Raw genomic sequence first — 21,472 nt, 5'->3', positions numbered from 1 at the left:
AATTCATGATAAAATAACTGGACATCTATTAAATATAAAATATTGTCATCAGCAATTACAAAATATCAGGTTCTTCACCTTACAAAATATGACTTCAGCAACCCATACCCTCTACAACTTGTGCTGCTCTTCTATGGCTCCTGAATATGACTCAACATTGCAAGGAAGAGGAGTAGTTGCAATTTGTTGTCTCTTTTTCATATTTGATAATATCTTGGAAATTGATTTTCTTCTCCTCTTAATCTTCAATGGTGTGAATGGATCCGAAATTTTCTTGATGGAATAACACCTCTCTTAGATATCAATTCCTTAACAGCACTAGTAAGAGCATCAAGAGACTTCTTCACCAGTAGATATTAAGTGAGCATCTTTGTTCTTGCATTCTTCACATTTACATGCAAAACATAAGTTAGAAGGAGCAAAAGATGTGGTATGTCCACTGAAAGGGGTGAATCCACCATATATACCACCAACATCATCAATATGCTCACCACCACTTTTAGCACCAACATCACCAATATCAACAATAACATTAACATCAACATCTATTGCAACATCATCAGCATCACCAGAAACAATAGGTGTTTCCCTTTTGATCGTTGTTGCTCCAGCCAATTCTTTTTTTATCAGATCCACTGTAGGGTCTGATTTTGTGTCAATTATTCCTAAAGTTAAAAAGAATGACATTTGCAACTCTTGCTCTGTGGGGACAAGCCATGGATGTACAATCTATAAACAAAAGTAGTTTATATTAAAACTAATCTATAAATTATAATTTATAAAATATTTATTGTAATATTTACCTATATATTTTATTTCTAACAGATGACCCATCTGTTGCAACAGATGACCCATCTGTTGCAACAGATGGTCCATCTATTGGAACAAAGCAAAACAGTAGAAAATGATCAAGTTTTCTTACAACAGATGACTGATCGGTTGCAGCAGATAGGCCATCCGTGGGAAGTAAGTAAAACAACAGTAAGCTATTGAGATTTCGTCCAATAGATGACTCATCTGTTGCCACAGATCGATAATCTGTTGGATAAAAGCAAAACAACAATAAAAGATTGAGATTTCATCCAATATATGACCTATCTGTTGCAACAAATAAGTCATCTGTTGGACCTAAGTAAAATAATAACAAATGATTAAGTTTTTGTCCAACAAATGACCCATCTATTGCAACAGATCAATCATCTGTTGGACAAAAGCAAAACAGTAGCAAACTCTTTATTGCAGTAGATGACTATAGATGAGTCATAAAATAAATTGATGCAAAGAGGACTCTTCGCAAGATCAAACTTCTTTCTCACATTTGAAATTGCTAACGAATACATAAAGAGAAGACAACTCAAGTTCTTCTTCTTTATAACTAAAAAGGAAAGAGATCAAACTTCTTTCTCACATTTTGAAACTTACTAACGAATGCATAAAGAGAAGACAACTCAAGTTTCTTCTTTTGCTTTATAACTAAAAAGGAAAAAAGACTTAGATCCTGATTATGATGTTATGCACCCCTTGTAAACATTGCTGCTCAAATCCAATTGGGCAGAATCTCTAACTTACACTATTGAAAAACTCATGGCCCCATGATAAACTCTTCTAATCTTCCTCCAATTGCAACATAACTATGTGTAAGTTAGAACAACAAATCGTATATTAGTCAATAGTTCGATTTGATTAAAAATATTTAATCATTTCAGCTTAGCCTAAGTGTAGAAAACAATCTTAGAAAGACTTTGTCCTGTACTTGTTGCTTTGTTCCAAAAATATTATAGCTAGAGGGATCTTATTCTATAGATATAAGAGTTTAAAAGTAAAGAAGAATAAAACCCTTCTCTTTGCATGAATTGTCGAAAGTAAAAATCATGTGAACTCTAGAAAATTGACTTTAGCACTGTTCTTGAAGGCAATAAATTATTTATGATGTCTTGATTATGTTTTCTTTTCTTCATTCTTTCCAACAAAATTAAGAATATCAACAACACCAATTGATTCAATACAACAACACAAACAACAATAAGAAGTCAATATATCAACAATTGTTCGAGAAATACAAATAATAAATATGTCTACGAAAAACTCAAAAATCACAATAACTATTACTATTACACAATAATGTTGGAGAACAACAACAAATTAAGGTTTTTTTTCGGATTTGCCTTCTCAAGTTCATCTTTTTCTTTATAACTAAAAAGCCCTAATTTTTTTCAAAAATAAAAGTTTTTACCTGCGAAGAGAGAAAATTGATGCTTAGAATCGAAGCAATTGCCGGAAGTTGAAAAGTTGAGACCCGAAAGTTGAAAAGTTGCCGGAAGTCGATTGGGAGCGATGGCGGAGCAGATTTGAGGAAGAGACATTTGAGTCGGAAGAGAGGAAGAACAATGAAGAAGAGAAGTTAAAGAAAGTGGAGAATCCAAGAAAGTGGAGAGAAATTTGGATTATTTTGTATTTTAAAATTTGGACTGTTTTGTATTTTTAAAAAGATTAGAAGTTTTGAAAATGTTAATTCAGTCCCAATTAATTTAAGCTAATAATTAAATGTTTTGACTCTTTTTTTGGTCAAAATAGTTACCAAAATTTAAATAGAGACTTAAGAGATACCTTCTATTTAATTAGAGACTTAAGAGATACCTTATATTTAATTTTCTCATCAAACCTTTTCCCTTAAATTAATGAGATAGATGCATTGTGACTTATTTTCTTTGACGTGGATATGGTGTGTCATTCATATTAGATCGAGTGAGGTATACACTAGGGTGTGTATTATTTCAATTAAACCAAAAAACCAAACAAAATTAAATCAAATTCTAATTATTGGTTTTTTGGTTTTGTTTTGGATTAATTATTTACTTTGTTTGTTTTTTTGGTTTGGTTTCGGATTTGTCCCGTTTTAGTTATTTTCTTTCATTATGATTTAATATATATTTTATGTTTGGACATCTATAATTGATATACTTTTAAGTATTGTGTTTTACATTTTACTTGTGATTTATATTAGAAAATATATTTAAGAGATTCAATATTACTCCTCCTTGTATATGTGTATATATTTTTTTCAAATTACAAATATAACTTTGATTATGTTTCTAATTATTGACATAACTGAATAACCAAATCGGAAAAAAAACCCAAACCAAATCAAATTTATTTCGATAAATTTGGTTTGGATTGGGTTACACTTCTTCAGAACCAAAAACCAGAAAATTCAAACCAAATAGTACAAAATCAAATCGAAAAACCGAATGCACATCCCTAGTATACACGGTGACAAAATGACTTAAAATTCATATATTATTCAAGTATAAGTGACTAGTTGAAACTTGGTGAAGTAGAAGAGTCCTAGTCATAATCGAATCTAAGTATAAGAATCTTTCAAGTCATTGCGCATAAATTAAAAATATAAGTGGTAATTATACGTAATGAGGGATTAGTATAATATAATAATTAAAAGAAAAAGTTTTGTGGTTATAAGGCGTAATATTGTTTTGCTTTCTCGTTGTTCTCTTTTTTTGGGGTTTAACATTTAAGGGCGGGAAGCTAACTTCTCTAAACCGCCGGCGAGGAAGAAAGGGAGAGAGCGAACGGAGAAGAGAATGAAGTTCGCTGTAAAGGCATGGAGCAACGGCAAAGCTCGATCTGGGATTCTTCAGCTAGGAAGCTGTCCTCACAATATTGAGACACCTGCTCTCCTCCTCACAACTCGTAAAGGCTTGCCTGTTTACATCCCTCCTGATCATCTCTCTTCCCTCCCTTCCCCGGATTCTAACCTCCTCCACTTCAGTCCTCTTCACTTGTAAGTTTTCCTTGCTTATCTCTATGTTTCTGCTTTTTCTCTTGTTATTATTTTGCTATTTGTCTGAATCCATTGGGTCGCACACAAGGTGTTTGTTATTTTGTCCATGCGGTAAATTTGTTATAATTAAGGTAAAGCTATGTAATATACTGTTTCTAGAGGCGAACCCACGATTTGAAGATTCTGGTTGCGACAATATTATCTTAATTTGGGCATTAACGAAACTTTAATGAATAATGTCATATTGGATTGATCACTAATGGCTTGAACAATATTTAAAATGTTAAATACAAATATAAAGACCAAACAATGGTCAAGTGTGTTCGTTCGTTCTATTGAATGATCAAGAGTTAGTAATTTTAATGTTATAAATAATCCCCCTTTAAATTCAAAGCTTCTAATAAAAAGGCAAAATGATCTGGTGAACCCTTGTACTTGTATCAGTTTGTATTTTGAACCCTTCTACTTACCCCTTTGTCATCTGGATACTTAAATTCAATTAAAATGAGACTTTTAAGCCCCTCCAACCATGTGTGTAGCTCACTCTCCTTTATATAATTGACATGTCATATCTACGTCAGATATATTAATGCCATATCATAATTATTTCATAACTATTTTTTAAAATTATTAACCAAAATTATTTAATAAAATGTAAAATAATACTCCCTCCGTCCCATTTTATATGATGTACTTTGATTTGGCACAAACTTTAAGAAAATGGAAAGACTTTTAAAACTTGTGGTCCAAAATGAATGATAGAAATTTGTGTGGTTGTAAATCATTTCATTAAGGGTAAAAAAGACATTTTATAGGCAAATTGTTACTTAAAATTAGAAATGTGTCATTCTTTTTGGGACTGACTAAAAAGGAAAGTAAGTCATATAAATTGGGACAGAGGGAGTAACATTTTAATTTATTTTTTTGCATTTTTTAAAGTGAAATTCAATACATCCAATTCTCCCTATTTTCACTGTTTCACGATCAAAATTGACCAGAGAAAGCCATCGCCGCCGTCATCGCCATTTTTGCCGGCGAAATCACATATACTTTCTCCCTCACCCAGCTTCATCTCCGCCGCACACCATCACTATTTTTATTTCCTCCTCCAACCTCCACAAAAACAACAACCTAAGCCTCCGCACCACCAGATCTGGCCGAAAAACCTCTTCACCGCCATTATCGCACCCTCACCCACCTCGTTCTCCTCTCCACTAGCCGGTGTCGCCTCTCTCTTACACTCTACTGCGAAACAGTGGTGGCGTGCACCACCAGCGCCACTTCTCTCTCTCACGCCATTGCGATTCAGTGGTCTCCGGCGAGCGCTGGTCCACTTTCTCCCTCCGCGGTGAATCAGTCGCCAAGATCTGCTAAATAGGTGTAGTAAATTGTGGAGAAGAAAAAAAAAGTTTGGTCAGGCGTGAAAAAGGCCAAAAAGAAGGGGGTAGTGGGGAAGAAGAAATGACGTTTTAATTATTTCTTTTATAATTTTAATTTTTTTTAACCTAAAAAAGTTATTAACTCGCCTTAAGGTGCGTTAAGTCACACACTTTCGCCAACTCAACTATCTTAAGGACACATAAGCTTGGTCAATGGTCAGAGGGATTTGTTAAATTGTGTTTTATTGAGTTAAAGGGTCCAGATGACAAAGGGGTAAGTAGAAGGGTTCAGAATACAAACTGATACAAGTATAAGGGTCCACCAGACCATTTCGCCTAATAAAAACAATAAAATGGGGTTCTATCTGTGATCGAACCATGTTCGCGTGGGCGGGTGTGTAGGCTTGTACTAGTGGTATCAAGTGCCCTTGTTACTTATATGTAATTTTTGCCAGTTTCTCAAGATATATATACATATCTATACATGATTTTTTTCGAAGTTAACGGGTGCATGTGCACCCCACCTATACATGTGGGTCCACCTCAATGCTTTCCATGGGGCACTGTTACTTATATGTAGTTTCTGACAGCTTCTCGAGATAGATATACATATATATACATGATTTTTTCCGAAGTTAACGGGTGCACATGTACCCCACCTATACATGTGGGTCCGCCTCTGGCTCTTTTTCTTATTTCTTCAAGAGAAATATTAAAATAAAATATTACCTCTCTATTAGTTGTAGTATTAGATAATGTGATTCATAGTCAGAGTTTCAAGTGCAGTTATTATTCAATTATAATAATAATTTCTAAATACCTAGCCCCAAGGAAACGATTTAGCCCGCTGAACATCATTTGGATGGCTTCGGATTATTTGCATGATTTCATATGCCTTTGACAGGCTTTGATTCGAAGAATCCATCATGTATATGAGGGTATCACTAAATACAAACCTTATAAAATATAGTGTCCCATGTTGAAGATCAACATAAATAAGTTAAAAGGTCTATTCTAAGAAAAGAGTGTTGGTCTTTCAAGTTTCAACCGTAGAACCTTTTTTGCGGTACAACGGAAAATAGTAAATAAATTTCCTAAGATCCTTCGGAAGCTGTATGAACTCCATTCCGTTGATTGAATCTTTACATACTAGCAAATCATCATCATGCTTGTAATATTCATTTACTAGAAAATTTGCTCGTAGAATCAGTTAAACCAAGCTCTAGGAGATTTTTCAATTTGTACAAGGCTTTCTTTACTCTGCATACCTTTCCTTGACTTTGTTTAGTACCTTAACCAGGAGGAATCTCCATGTACACCTCTTTTTCTAAGTCTTCATGAATAAAGACATTCTTCACATCAAACTGTTGTACCTACTTAAGATTAGCTGCATCTGACAAAAGAATTCTAATAGTGTTTATTTTTGCAACAAGAGAAAATGTCTCTTGATAATCCACTCCATAAGTCTGAGTAGTGTTTATTTTTGCAACAAGAGAAAATGTTTCTTGATAATCCACTCCATAAGTCTGAGTGATAAGTCTGAGTGAATCCCTTAGTCACCAATCTTGCTTTGAATCTTTTGCAACCAACCAACTTCTTGTCCGGTGTTGATGTGAAAGTTCCCAAGACTAATTCTTTGATAAGACCTTTATTTCTTCAATCATAGCTTGCTTCCATTTAGAATCTGCAAAAGCGTTCCTCCAATTATGGGGAATATAGATAGAAGAAATAGACAAGGCAAAGGGTCTATAGGAGGGAGACAAAGATTAATATTCTTTTGAGACTAAGGTAACTTTGTATTCAAACAAAAAATCTATAATCCAAAAAATGATGAATTGGAAACTTTCATTCCACATAGTGGTGAGCACACCCCCATTTGGGTACTTTTACAAGTTCCCTATGAAGTCTACTAAATGTCTAAATGTACTGTCTCCCCTACCAATTCTTGTTTACACCAAAACAAATAGAAGGCTTATACACATCATCTTAATCTTCTATATTTGATTCTCTGATCTTCAAAACACCTATCATTCCTTCTTCTCCACAAGGTCCACCATATACAAGCTGGTATAGTCTTCCACCAATCTTCTTCTCTCCCTCTTTTTCCATCTCCCGACAACTATTCATCAACTCCAAGGTTGTCTCGACTCTTGGGCATCACCCAGCTAACTCCTAATATGCATAGGAAACTATTCCATAGGCTTGTGGCAGTATTGCAATGGAATAACAAATGACTATTGACTTTTGCTTCCTGCTCATACATAAAAACATCTAGAACATATCTTCCATCAATATATTGAGCCTTTTGCGCTTTATCCAACAATGCATTGCAAATGGACAGTCCCTCTGTATCTTCTCCAGTATTCTCATCCTTTTGTTTTTCATTTTGTTTGTACTGATTAGTAGCCAAAACATCATCCGCTTCCTCAATTTCATCATCGGTCAGAGTATCTTTAGTAATTCCATCTTTCATCCTCTTAGTACTTCGATGTAGAGATTCACTTTCATTCTTTGGAAGTTCTTGTCTATTAGGATTCTTTTTAGCCTTATTCATTCTTAGTTATCAGACAAGCAACACACACACAATGAAGGATATCCAACAATTCAAAACCAGCAATTTTAAATCGATATACGCATAAAGAAGAGGAGTTGCAGAACCTTGCTTGCTTTATAGCTTGAGGAAAAACAGAACCTATTTGCCTCACTGTAGTCTTCCAAGTTCCAGCTGTCACTATTCTTCTGGATTAGTCCATCAAATTGCCGCTAGATCTGTCAGAGCTTATTTCTTGAGAAAGAAGCAGCGGAGTACAGTTCCTTGTTTGGTCAATGCAATCTGGAAGACCCAGATCCGTGCAATTCAGAGTTGAAGCTGAAATATTATCCCAATTAAGCTCTGATCTACCAAATATCATCCAGCAATGAAATCGATAGGTGAATCGCAAGAGATCTTGGAATTAGGTTTTGGACATTGAGTGAAAGAAAAGGCTGGTGGAGCTCTTAGTGTGAGTTTGAACTTGGATGTAATCTCACGAAGTGGGTTATTCTGCTCAAAGTTGGCTGCTGGAATCATTGATTTGGATGATTAAATGCTAAGGAGTAGGAAATCCTAAACCCCTATTTCTAGAGAGAGAGAGAGAGTCTCCGCTCGGCCCCTAATGTATCTAACTGAAAACTTGGATTTCTTTCTATTAAAAATCACCTCTGGCTGTAGTTCTAATGCCTGCTTTTCTCTTTATGGGGCACAACATCATCATTTGGTAAAAGTTGGCATTCTTCTTCTTCCTGTTCTTGTATGTTATACAACACATACGTTTTCCTCTTGTAATAGGAGCTGAAGCGTTTAACCTTTTAGATGAGGTGATTCACACAACTCAGCTTTGTCTAATTTCCTTTTTCTAGCTTGGAAGGCATTTCCCTGAAAGCAATCTCAAACATTGGAGGTCTGCACCCATTGCTTGGGTTACATGATCATATAATGGTAGCTGTGCCAAGGGATTCTATTATATCTATTCCAGACCATGACAGTACTAACAGGATTGGAGCTTCCTTTGAAACTCCTTGTGGTCGTATGTTGGTAATTTGTTTATTCTTTTCTTTCTTATTTATGTTTATAATTATAATTAGACCACCTTCTTGATTTAGTGCCACCACCCCAGTTACGATCCATTTTCTTGTATTTTTCCTCCCATCAAGTTTATTTGTTCAATGAAAATTTTCTTTGCCTTGCTTGGCAGATTAAGCCTGCAGATTACATGGAAATGATTTCATCAATGAGGCCAAATTTATGGGCCACTTTAGCTGATGAAGTTCCTGCTTGGGCTTCTGAAAAGAGGAACAAAGCCTCAGTTGAACGTACATTAAAATGGCTCGACGAATGCATCACTTCAAACTCGGTAGGCATGTCATACTGTCTATTTATCTCTTCTCTGCTTTGTTAGCACTGTGTATGTAAATATGCTTAATTACAAGCCTGAGTTTGATGTCATATGCAATGTGAAAAGCATGCAGAGATGCCTATATAGGCTTGTCTATGGAACTTCTATTGCTGGTTGAACACCACTTCATGGCAAGAAGCAATAACTCAAGAGTTCCTTTTCTGTAAAGTACCTAGAGTGGAGGTACATTTATTACAACATTTCCATAATCTGGACATAGGACAGCACAATGTACTCATCATTGTATAGATGATTTTTTTTTTTAAAAAGGGAATTAATTTGATTTGTCTTTCAAAGTCGTTAACCTTTCTGTTCTTTCTAATGAGATCATGCAGGCAGTTCCTCTTTTTTCTTTTTACTTCTTTTTTAACCTTTTGTTCTATGTGTCATCTTTGCTGATTTTTGTCACACTTAATTGGTTGGTCGTTGTAGTGGAGATATTTATGACCTAGATAACAACATGCCATATTAAAACTGAAAATATGAGTTGGATGAAAAGTTCAATCCATAATTGAGGGGCATATAAATAACTTAGGTAGCTAATGCACTTAAAATTGTTTTTTGATTGGGTAGTAGTGTTAACGGCTTAACCTCACAAAGTGTTTAATATTATTTCAGGGTTTAGTAAAATTAGTTGATCAGACCAGGATAAAACAATGCTAAATAATTAAGCTACACTGTGCTGATAAACCTCAAAATATTATTTCCTAAACTAGTTTCTTAATCATAGGTAAATGCTGTAATGAAACCAAATCTGCTGATTCCTTTTTCCTTTGATTGTTTTCTCTCTGTTTTATGGGAAAAGAAGGAAATTTGAATTAGCAAGGACTTGGCAGTTAACGCTATCAACATGTTCTAATTTCTCATTATAGAACGAGGTCAACATAGGAAAAGAGAAGGCCCTTTCATGGTGTGATCAAAGTTAAATCAAGTTATAAAGTAAGGGATTGAGTTCAAATAAATGAAATATCATTAATTGCATGTTATGTTTTCATTTGAAAACTAGTGTGTGCATATCTCAAGTTGTTTAAATTTATTTTCGTTGATCAAATCATAAGTTTGAAGATATGACTCTTGATTTACTCCTCTCAGGCATTGAAGAAAATACATTTAGGACAATCTTGTAATCTATCTATCTCTTTGGATATTTTTTATGATTGAGTTTTAAGTAAATGAAATATCATCAATTGCATGTTATGTTTTCATCTGAAAACTAGTGTGTGTAGGTATCTTAAGTTCTTAAATCTTAGCTTTGTTTTCATTGATCAAATCATAATTTCAAAGAAACAACTCTTGACTCACATTTTTAAATCATTGAAGAAACAAGTATTTACCAATTCATAATTTTAGAGAAATGAATCTTGGCTTACTCTAAAACATTGAGAAAATTCATATTAGTTTAATTTTGCATTTTGTCTTTTTGGATATCTCTAGGTTTTCAACCATACAAGAGGTACTTCCTTTTCCCCTGAGTTGATTTTCGATAGCTATATGCCTATATCTTGTATCATTGTAATCTTGTTATTGAGTTCTGTTTTTTTGCCTTTCCAATCTTCTGTTCAATTGAACTTTATAAGTTCATTTTATCCAATTGAGTAACTAGTCACGAAAACCGTTTCTGAGATATATTTTGTTTCTTTGCTATTGTTTATTTTCTTGGAAGAGGGGTCCTGATTATTATATTCATCATGCCTTAGAGACCAGATCAAATTTGAGAATCTTCCTTAAAATTGTGAAGAGATGTATTGGTTATTTGATGAACACAAAGCATATCTTTTTATAGGTGCCAAATACAATATACATACAATATTCCAAAGCAGTTTTTAGAATAGTATCACTGAAACAATTGATGGGTTAATTTTGGTGAAAAAGATATGGTCACCTTGATATCGGTAGAAAAGTTTTCTGGAATAGTAGCTGGAGAGTAGCCAAATGTTGGCTGGAATAACTTTAAACACTCTCATGCATCTTGAATCCTGAATAATGACAATGGTTTATATCAACACTTAGAACCTAGCATAAGCACTATTGACACCTTTCTTCAAGTTTTAACATGCCAAGACTATTTAAAGTATTCAAGTTATCTTTTCTGACATCCTGACCTCGAAAATTGACTTTCCTCCTATCTATTTCATGATTTGCTTTCCAATGCAACTCAAGAACCAAGTACCTTACCAATCAAACTAAGAGAAATCAGTACATACACAAATAAAATTCAAATGTAATTTAAGGACTTACATATAAGAAGAATTTACTCTCTCTCACAAAGAAAATCATGTACCTCCTGAGGTCGTACCATATGCTTGCCCGTAGTGTAAGACTTGACTAATCTAAGCCTGCCAAATCTAGGATCAAGTTGGACTTCATAGGTAAAATACCATATAAAGTGGTAGTTTTTACTTGGTTGGTGGGTTGAAAGAGGTTGTACTTACACAAGAGAATCTTATGAAGAGGGGAATACAAATGTGCCCAAGATGTTGTTTTTGTGAGCAGGTTGCAGAGACAATTAATCATCTGTTCTTGCATTGTAAAGTGGTTGGCCAGTTGTGGAATTTGTTTACTAGCTTCAGAGGTATAAGTTGGACTGTTCCAGGGAGAACAGGACAGGCTCTAGAAATCTGGAATATGGATGGCAGTGGCAGCACAGACAAGAGTAGATGGAAAATTGTCCCAGCTGTTATTTGGTGGACCATATGGAAAGAAAGGAATTCTAGGAATTTTGATAACAAGAGCAGCCCTCTGCACAAGATTAAAAATTGAACTGCATTATCACTTTTTGCTATTGGTGTAGTTCAGAGTATATAGATGACCCTGTGGCTATTGTAGACATTCTAGGGTCCTTATAAAGGTGAAAGGGGGATCTAGGGATAGTTCTCTTTTTTCTTCTTTCTTTTCTTTATCTTTTGTTTATGCCCGACACACGTGTGGAGGGAGGATATGATGTAAATTTTTGGATACCAGCTTTGAGCTGATGATTGATATACAAATGTTATCTTTATCCAAAAAAAAAGGGATGGGTAGAATATATTTAGGGAAATAGTGACTCAACCCTCCTAAGCTTCCCTTCTTCCCATGCTGTGTATTTCATATTGGACTTAATACTATAAGGGGTAGGGCTGTAGGGTACTAATCTATTGGACTTAATTAGTAATCAGCACATTTGATTCGTGTAGAGTTGAATATAAGGTACAAAAATTTGAATTTTCAAAATCCGAAGTCCAATTCATAATCCAAACCAAATATCTAAAAAGTTTGGATTTCGGTTTGAATTCTGGGCTAACCCAAACTATGCCCACCCCTACTACACATGTAGTAAAAAATTTCAATGAAGTGAATGGCACTGCTTGTAGCAGTGTATCTGCCTTGCCGGTCATTAAGTATTGCACTTTTCTTGCAATATGTTTCAGGAGGGTAGTTTGTCTGTTGCCTTGGTCACCAACAACATACCCTGCGAAATTCTACATATTGGGTTTGGGGAGGGTAGAGTGTACGCAGACCATACCCCTACCTTGTGGAGGCTGAGAGGCTGTTTTCGGAGGACCCTCGGCTCGAGTATAATATATCAAAGTAGGTATGAAAAAAGGAAAACGACAGTTAAGAAAACAAAGTAACTAATAAGGAAACATTAACAACCACAAAATAGTGCGATAACCTTAACACAAAAATCAACAGATGAGTGCAATGCCTTGGTCATGTATATATATTAATAGAATGTAGTCAATGCCATCTTGCTAACGAGGTACATTCATTCTTCCTGTTTGTTCCTTCTCCTATTTCTTTTTTTCAAGAAAAAAAAAACAATTAATTCCTGGTGTTGTTAACCCTACCAAGTATATTGCTACATAATCTCATCAAAAAGTGTTATAACTGCTGAAGCGTAGACAGACGGAGCAGTGCTTGGATCTGTTGTTGGAGGCTCTAGGGTGGAGCAGCGCCGAAGTTGTGCTCAAGAAGTTGCTAGGAGGAATGTAGAAGGTTTGTTTACTCTCTTCAAAGTCATATACTTCGTTGCCACTATATTGGTGATTGCAACTGAAATCCAATCTGATGAGTAACAGCAAAGTCTAGTCCAAAAACACTTAGGAAGTGTGATATTTGTAAGTGAAATCCTCTTAACTACTAAATAAATCAATATAGAATTTCTATTATCAAAAGTATTAGGCTTTTTCTGTGACATGACTAAACTGATGTTCAACGGTGTTGGAGAAAAGTTCTTTTGTTTCATAAGTATCTTTATATCTGAAAATATCTTGCCTACACTGATGAACTTCCTTTTACTTAAGTTCCTTTCATGGAAAAGACTTTTTGACAGAATTAAGTCAAAGCATCTACCAGTGAGGGGATCTTGGTCCATTTTGATCTGCCATCTTTTGCAAGTGATTCTGTTGTTGTTAGTTCTTAAACAAAGGAACTAGGGAAATAACAGAGAGAAAAATACTCTGAAAAAAATATTGCAATGTGGTCAAAGGAAATTGTTTTATTAATAACTCAGAGACATACACTCTATAGCTGCAATTCCTAACTAAAAAATAGAAAAATATGCTAATGACTTATCTGCAAAATCAAATCACAAAAAATAGGAAACTAATTCCTAAATTCACTTAACATAAAAATAATTTAAAATCCTAAAAGTTAGCTACCAATAGATTTACTGCAAATCTTTTAGAGATAACTCAGTTATTTATTTTATTTTTGCAATATCTAAAACATATTTTCAACCGTTGTGCTGAAGTTCACTTTAGTTAAATATTCAAATGCCTCTTAGCTATGTATTTGTTTGTTTGGTCTCTTGAAAATATCCTATTAATTTCAGAATAAGTTCAATGCAGGTTTTTGGATTGGGGGATTTGGATTAGGGGAGAGCATGGAAGAGCGTAACCCCCTCCTTAATGCTGTTATGGTATGATTCTCATGATATTTCTGCTTTGTTCTTTTTCTTTTAGCAGGAAATATCTTTGCTTCTACAGAAGTCTTGAAATGAATATGGAAGGCAAGACAGACCCATCACTGTTGTTGAACTTGCATAATGAGCATAAAGACAAGAATGATCATAAGATATCTTGATAAGCAATTTTCTTTAGGTCTATTCCCCGTAAACTTATCAAGAGATCTGTTGATTCCAACTTCGGAACTTCATAGATAACGGATCCTCCCTTCTACCTTTCTCCACTTAAATACTAGGGTTCACCAGCAGAATTCAAACTCATCATGTGTTTCTACTGCCTATCACATATTCGTGCTCTATTACTTTTGCCATTGAACCAAACCCTTGGGGCTATTCCCCTATCCCTATATACTTTTAGGAGCTTTTTTGAATACTTACACCTTATGTAATGTAAAATGTAAACTGAACTCAGTTTGACTCGAATGCCACATGAGGTTTTATAAGGTTTTTAGTGTATTTGAAGGTTCATATCAATAGTTTTACCTATGTCATCTCTCTTGAATCGGGTATGTATAGCCAAAGTGGAGAGTCCATAACATGGATTTTTTTAATACAAGTTGGGGATCATCTATAGTCCTGCATTGTTGGAGCAGTTTGGTGCTGGTACTTCAAGTGGCAATTTGCAGTACATGTGAAATAGTTGTAGGTGGTTGAGTTGTGTAAAATTTCCTTTATAATCTCCTTCGGGTCCATAAGTTGCTAATCATCTTCATTCAGTCTCGTCACTTGAAGGTCAATGTTCGTGCTAACTTTATATTTTCATTTTTATTACAGCCTTAAAGTTAACAATAAATGTTAGTTTCGGACAAATGGGCTTCTCCAAGTTATGTTTATGTGTGTGTGGGTGGTGGTGGGGGGGGGGGGGTCCTTAATGTCTTTGGTAGACTGTAAAATTTTGTACTTATTTGCATACAGTGGAAAACTCAAGCTTATGAAGTTACTGGTTGCAGGATAGTTTACCTGAAGAAAAGCCACGTCTCATAAGTGGCCTTGGACTACCAGGCAAGATGCTTCTGTCATTCATTCAATGCTGCACTCACAGAAACATATTTGCATATAAATGCATGTCAACATAGTGATTGAAATTGTGTTTGAAAAAGAGAGGAGTTTGTTTGTTGTAGCTACTTAGTAGTATAAAGAAACAACTTCAGTATCCACCAGATTCAACCCACTTGCATTCTCACTGTGAAAACTGTTGGATATTTGAGTTAATAATTGTATTCTTCTTGTGGCTGAGTGGATTTACTTGTTTTCTCTACAGAAGAGGTCTTACAAGGTGTTGCTGCAGGTGTTGATTTATTTGATTCCACGTAAGTGCTAGCTCAGGATATTGGTGTCTCCTTTCCTCTATATCTGAATCTCTTATAGCGCAATTGTGACATGGATTTATTTTTTTCCAGTTACATCTACCATCTCACACTAGGAGGCTTTGCTCTCACCTTTCCACTTGAAAGCATAGAGAAGCAAGTTACTAAATATCAACCAAACAGTAATTCAGGATGTGATGGCACAAAGATAAATTTGAAAGCAACAATGTATAGGTAAGTTATGTTCATCCTTCAGACTTCTTGTGATACTCACTATCACTGAAATTTGCAACATGCTGGCATACCTACAATTGCACTCGATGTTCTTATAGAAAGTGATAGTATGTAATCTTGCTATGTCGCTCAATAAACTTAGCTTTAGGGCCCTTCTGGGATGGCTGTTCTGGCAAAATACTTGGATGAAGTTCACTGATAATGCAATTTGTGTCCTCCCTCTCCATCTGTTCTCGCAGGAAGGATACATCTCCTATTGTCGATAATTGCAAGTGTTATACATGCCAAAATCATACAAAAGCTTACATCAATCACCTTCTCAATGTCCATGAGATGCTGGCACATATTCTGCTGGAAATGTATGAAGCTCTCTGACTTGTTCTCTTGCTCTGTTGTCATGTCTTCACGATACCTAATGTTAGCTTGTCTTTCATTTCCCAGGCATAACACACATCATTTTCTCGGATTCTTCCGCTCTATCAGAGAGGCAATTCACGAAGGAAAATTCGAGCAATTTCGACAGAAATTCATAGTTAGTAGGCATGAACATATCTTTTCTGCTGCTTTAAACGTCTAACTTGATATTTCTGTGCAAGATTAGATTTAAAGCACAGCTTTAAGAGAAAAATACTGGTTTTTTGTTGACATCTTTTCATATGCCCTGACTGCTGTGCTTTTTTACTTAGCTATTTAACTGCATGAAGGTAATTTTACATTTTAAAATGATAATAGATTAAAATAAACAACTACACAATGAGTTTTTGGTATGGAGGAAAACAAATTCACATTTGGTTGGTCAAAATATTTTTTTTAAGAAACATGTTTTTAAAAAATAAGCAGAACAACTTCTCTAATGGGAGTAAGTAAAATAGTTTCATAAGTGGCATTTGAAGTTCATCGTCTCTTTTCCACCCTTAAACCTTAATGCCCCTATCATCCACTCCTGACCCTTGCTCGTCACCTTACTCTCATCCATAGTACTTTTCTAGATTACATATAAATGTTTTAGAAGCAGTAATTTCTTACCAACCAAACATAAAAGATACTCATTTCTTAGAATTTTTATTATTTTATGGTTTTTTTTCCAGAAAAAAAGTGTTTACACGGTTTGGCATCTATCATTTTAAAAAAAATATATAATATTGTTTTACTCTTTCCTAGGAGTTTTCACCGTTTTTGTTTTTCTTGATGACTTGAACCCATAATTCTAGAATTAGAGGTGGGGGCAAATTAGTTAATTAGTCAAAATCCCTAACATATTTATTTAAAACAACTACACTTGAAAATAATTATTAAAAAGATCAATATTTTGGTTTTATAGCAAATTAAATGTATCTAACTCTAATTCCTTATTTTCCTCTATTAAGGCCCACATCTTGCAAAAATATTGTAACAATACCTTCCAGCCAAACAAATGTTCTCTCTCCAATTTACAATTATCTCAAAACAATTTTTTTTCTCACTCATCCAATTCCCTTCTTCTATTGTTCTTCAATTTTCATTCCCCCGTTTCTCTCTTTATATATGTGACGTTTTTTCGATTATTTTCATAAATTGATAAAAATCTCCCAAAAAATATTCACAACAATCTCATTGATTTTAGGTATGTATCTTTTCTCGATTTTTATGTATTTTACTGACTGTTTAAACCTTTCAATATATTTGTTTGTATAATTGCTTAGTAAATCCTCTATTTTCGATTACGGGTTTTGATAAGGAAAAACTCAAATTTTGTAATCTTATCTTCATTTTGTTTTCGTACTATGAATTGGATACAATTTTTGTAGTTTATAATATCATTTTGTTGGGATTCTGTGGGATACAACATATTTATGTATTTCTTCTATTTGTATGCCTATTAATTTTTTATTTATGTCATCAAATTGTAGATTATATTCTTTTTGTCATTTTTCAGACTGTATTATTGTTTTGTGTATTAGTATGTTCTTAGATTGTATTCTTTTTGTCCTTTTCCAGATTGTATTCTTCGTTTGGTGTATTAGTATGTTACTCCCTCTGTCCCTAATTACTTGTCTACTTTTTGAATTTGATACACATATTAAGAAAACATTTAATGACATAGTGAGTTTACCATTTTACCCCTATTAATTATGAAATGGATAGAAAAGTTCTACTATTTTCAAAGTAATTAGTCATTTAATTGAGGGTATAATAGGTAAAAAAAAATTGTCCTTTCTTGATTTGTCAAAATGGACAAGTAATTAGGGACAACTAATAAAAGAAAAAGTGGACAAGTAATTAGGGATAGAGGGAGTATTAAATTGTATTCTTTTTGTCTTTTTCCAGATTGTATTCTTGTTTTGTGTTCTTAGACTGCATAATTGTTTCGTGTATTAGTATGTTATTAAATTATATTATTTTTGTCTTTTCCCAGATTGTATTCTTATTTACTGATTGTATCCTAATATATTTAATATTCCAAAGAACCAGCTATGAAATAAAAGCATAAACTTTTGTTCATACAAAAAACCTATAATGGATGCAATCAATACCAAACTACAGTTTATTTATGTATTCATGATATAATTTCATGTGTATTTTATTTTGTCATATTCAAAACAACCGCTACAAAATAATAGCATGACCATTTATCCATACCAATTCCTACAAGGGATACAAAATTTTCTTAAAAATCTAAAAATAAACAGTCAAACGCAAGTTCATTTCATTCACAAAAAGTATTTTTATATTAAAAATTCGTATTCATACTAATTTTGTATCAAAATCAAATTTAAAATACAAAATGTCAAATACATACATAGATCCAACTACTTTTATCCAAAAAAAAAAAAAATCGAAACTTAAACAATACCTAATAATTTTTCGATTTTCACTGATATTCTTGAACTTTAAAAGAAATCGATGGAATTCAATTTGAAATATCAATCAGTTAATTCAATAGTTTTTTATCCAAATAAAATTGCAAATCAACAAAAACTCCACTTCAATTTCAATGGAGTTATTTGAAAATGGATATTGAATTTTTTTAGAAGAATGGTGAAAAGACATTTGAATGAAGAAGAGAGAGATGACAGGACTCTAATAGTAACTGATTAGAGATTTTTGCATGTTTACCTTTTATGAAACATCTTCTCCCTTTATTTTCTCCATTCTGTTGTTAAAGATTTGTATTCTTTCAAATTAAATAGATACAAAAGTCATCCTTATAACAAACTAAAATATTGACATTTTAAATAAATATTGAAAGTGTTGACAAGGGGTCCTATTAGATGCTAAAATATTGTTGTTTTGAAAAAAATTCCATAGTAAAAGTTGCTTATCATCTGAGCGACCCCTCTTGTCATCTTATTATTTTAATTGATTTCACATCTAACAACTATCTATTGTTTGTCTCTACTTTTAAAGACTTGATGTGCTAATGTGATGTTCAACGTCTTTTAAAAGGAAAAGTACTCCTCAACTTTACAATGTAGAGTTGATATAGAAAATAATAAACAGAAGCATGGGTACAAACCTGACAGTTGGGATAAAAAGTATCATCTTTACCTTTTTGTGAATAGACCCATATTTAATGAAGGGAAAGAGGACAAATATACCTTCGAATTATCATAAATGGTATGTCAATACTCTCTGTCATACTTTTAAGATATTGATATCTGTATCGTCTAATTTTTGTGGTGTATATATACCCTTTGGACTAACTGAGAGACACGTGTCTCAATCTCAAAGACTTGCCCGAAATTTATTTGAATTTTATCCATAACTTAAAACCCACTAGACTAATTAAAAGGAAAAACTACATAAATGGGTCATAAAACCCAAAATAATTACAAGTTCATACCCAAATCCAAAGTAATTCATGAAATACTTATTCTCTCATAAATAATTACAGCTCATACCTCTCATTATTAAGGTTGATAATTTTTGCTTAATTGATACTAAATAAGTTTCATAAATTGTATTGGTATCATTAAGGTTGATAATTTCGCTTAATTGATACTAAATCAGTATATATACATATATTGTATTGGTATCGTTAAAGTTTCTTATTCAGAAATTACTCATTAGTCAATGATACTATAAGAGTGTGTGTGTATATATCATATATTATTATAAGTGGGAAGCTCCAAAGTGTAAAGTTAGATTACCATTTTACCCCTACACTAAATAAAAAATATACATTATCTCATTAATTATTAATTAAATATTAAACTTTAATTACCTCTAAGCTTTCTGAATATCATAAAAAACTGGAAAAAATATGAAAAGTCACATTACATTATTTATCATAGTCAACCATTTACATTGTTTTAAGACTTTTCCAAACTAAATCGTTGTTTTAAGAAGTCCAAAAAAATGTTTAAATATATTATCCAATTAAATGTGAAATTAAAGACATTAAAGAAAAGGGAAGATAAAAAGATGTGTATCAGTTTTCAAAACCCTCTTTTCCATAAATTAATTTGTTAGAACTCTTGTCTCTTCGTTTGCCTATATTGAATGAAGATTAGTTTTTCAAATTTATAAATACGGATATTGAATAATATCAAACAAGTGTATGATGAAAGGTTAGTTATACAATTGCTAATTGCCAAATCCTTACTTTTATTTAATCTCTTCGCATTATTTTAATTTCAGATTTCATGATCTATAGGTATATCATATTTAATTGTATTTATGTTTGTCAATTTTTCTTTCTCAGCTTTGGTGGCATCAAGATTACAAGCAGCTATAATATATGATGATAACTTCCCTATTTTGTTGTTTTCTCTGTGGTAATTTCTTAACAGAATTATCATTTTTGTAAAGCATGAATATTTTGGACTTTCAAATCATTATGGAACAAAAGTTTATAGTGCTTCAAGATCCTTCAATTCATTTTTAAATGAATTTGAAGTTATTTTTGTCAAGTGACAGGATAGTTTCCACATCTACAAATTAGGTATACAATTCTTTTTTATAATTATATATATTTTTTTTTTTAGTTCTCATATGTTTTTTAAATTATATTATTTAGGATTTGTATATATTATACTTTATGTATTACACACTATAATTGCATATAATTATACATTTAATTGTTTATGCATGTAGGTTATGAGAAAAAACAACGTAAGAAATTCTAATAATTTGAAGTTCACACATTAACTTCTGAGGTGAAAGCAGTGGATGGTGTTTAATTTAGTAACGTAAATGATGTTTTCTTTCTCGCTTTTATGTAAATATATTTCTTTTTTTTATTGTTTGAGTTAATTTTGGATATATTTGAGAATAGTATGTATATAAAATATATTACAACTTTTTCTTTCTTCTGTAAACAGGGAATATGGCTTTGCCTTTTGTTTGATTTTTTATGTCCCGCATTTCTATCGTAACGAAGGTTGTTCTGGGGAGTTCTTTGTGTCACTGAAGATTGCTTTCAATGATCGCAAAATCAAAAATATAAAAAATATTGCAATACTATAATTTCTCTTCTAGAAGTCATAAAAGAAAGAATAGGTATACTTTGGTTTGATAAGCCAAAAAAAATAACCCCGACTTGCTTTTGTCACTCAAGCAATACCAGTTTTTCAGTTTGATTTTTTCTTTAAATTTGTTGTCATTTCTTATTCTTCATTCTACCTCTCCTCTAATTTTAAAATAAAATACACTCTCTTTATGTCCCCCAAATGAAGTATTGAAGTTCAAAATATGATGATCGACATTTTTAAATATTGAGTAAGAAATACTTTTACTTTTACGATACATATATATCATTTTGGAGGCTTATGTCAAATGATTTTATTCACGCTAAATATAAGTCAGATTAAAAATCCAATATAATGTTATTATATCTTAATTAATAATTTTACTTGTTGTTACACAGAACAGACTTTATAGAAAGAAACAAA

The 21,472-nt window shown here is 32.9% G+C and overlaps 2 protein-coding genes across 2 annotated transcripts; one reads left to right on the top strand and one right to left on the bottom strand.

Moving 5' to 3' along the window:
• Positions 1–330: 330 nt before the first annotated feature.
• On the bottom strand, positions 331–2,424 carry LOC107060130 (uncharacterized). The gene is made up of 2 exons (XM_015307593.1): positions 2,234–2,424; positions 331–665 (listed from the first exon to the last, which is right to left on the bottom strand). The coding sequence occupies exons 1-2, from the start codon at positions 2,361–2,363 to the stop codon at positions 331–333; spliced, it is 465 nt and encodes a 154-aa protein (XP_015163079.1). The 5' UTR covers positions 2,364–2,424.
• A 1,074-nt stretch (positions 2,425–3,498) lies between these two features.
• LOC102587571 (queuine tRNA-ribosyltransferase subunit QTRTD1-like) lies at positions 3,499–16,254 on the top strand. The gene is made up of 10 exons (XM_006344886.2): positions 3,499–3,799; positions 8,578–8,752; positions 8,913–9,071; positions 12,995–13,088; positions 13,943–14,013; positions 15,009–15,060; positions 15,320–15,368; positions 15,459–15,599; positions 15,839–15,958; positions 16,041–16,254. The coding sequence occupies exons 1-10, from the start codon at positions 3,600–3,602 to the stop codon at positions 16,174–16,176; spliced, it is 1,197 nt and encodes a 398-aa protein (XP_006344948.1). The 5' UTR covers positions 3,499–3,599; the 3' UTR covers positions 16,177–16,254.
• The last annotated feature ends 5,218 nt before the right edge of the window (positions 16,255–21,472 follow it).

Source organism: Solanum tuberosum, unplaced genomic scaffold (genome assembly GCF_000226075.1).
Source record: "Solanum tuberosum cultivar DM 1-3 516 R44 unplaced genomic scaffold, SolTub_3.0 scf00056, whole genome shotgun sequence".
Lineage (NCBI taxonomy): Eukaryota > Viridiplantae > Streptophyta > Magnoliopsida > Solanales > Solanaceae > Solanum > Solanum tuberosum.
Note: the sequence above shows the minus strand (reverse complement) of the source record. Positions and strands in the feature narration are given on the sequence as shown.

Excerpts from the sequence above, each read along its gene's own strand:
- LOC107060130 (XM_015307593.1), bottom strand. The coding sequence starts at position 2,363 with ATGTCTCTTCCTCAAATCTGCTCCGCCATCGCTCCCAATCGACTTCCG. Across the intron at positions 666-2,233 it reads TCAATTTTCTCTCTTCGCAG|GAATAATTGACACAAAATCA; the intron begins GTAAAAACTTTT and ends TTTTAACTTTAG.
- LOC102587571 (XM_006344886.2), top strand. The coding sequence starts at position 3,600 with ATGAAGTTCGCTGTAAAGGCATGGAGCAACGGCAAAGCTCGATCTGGG. Across the intron at positions 13,089-13,942 it reads TGCTAGGAGGAATGTAGAAG|GTTTTTGGATTGGGGGATTT; the intron begins GTTTGTTTACTC and ends AGTTCAATGCAG. Across the intron at positions 15,369-15,458 it reads GTTGATTTATTTGATTCCAC|TTACATCTACCATCTCACAC; the intron begins GTAAGTGCTAGC and ends ATTTTTTTCCAG.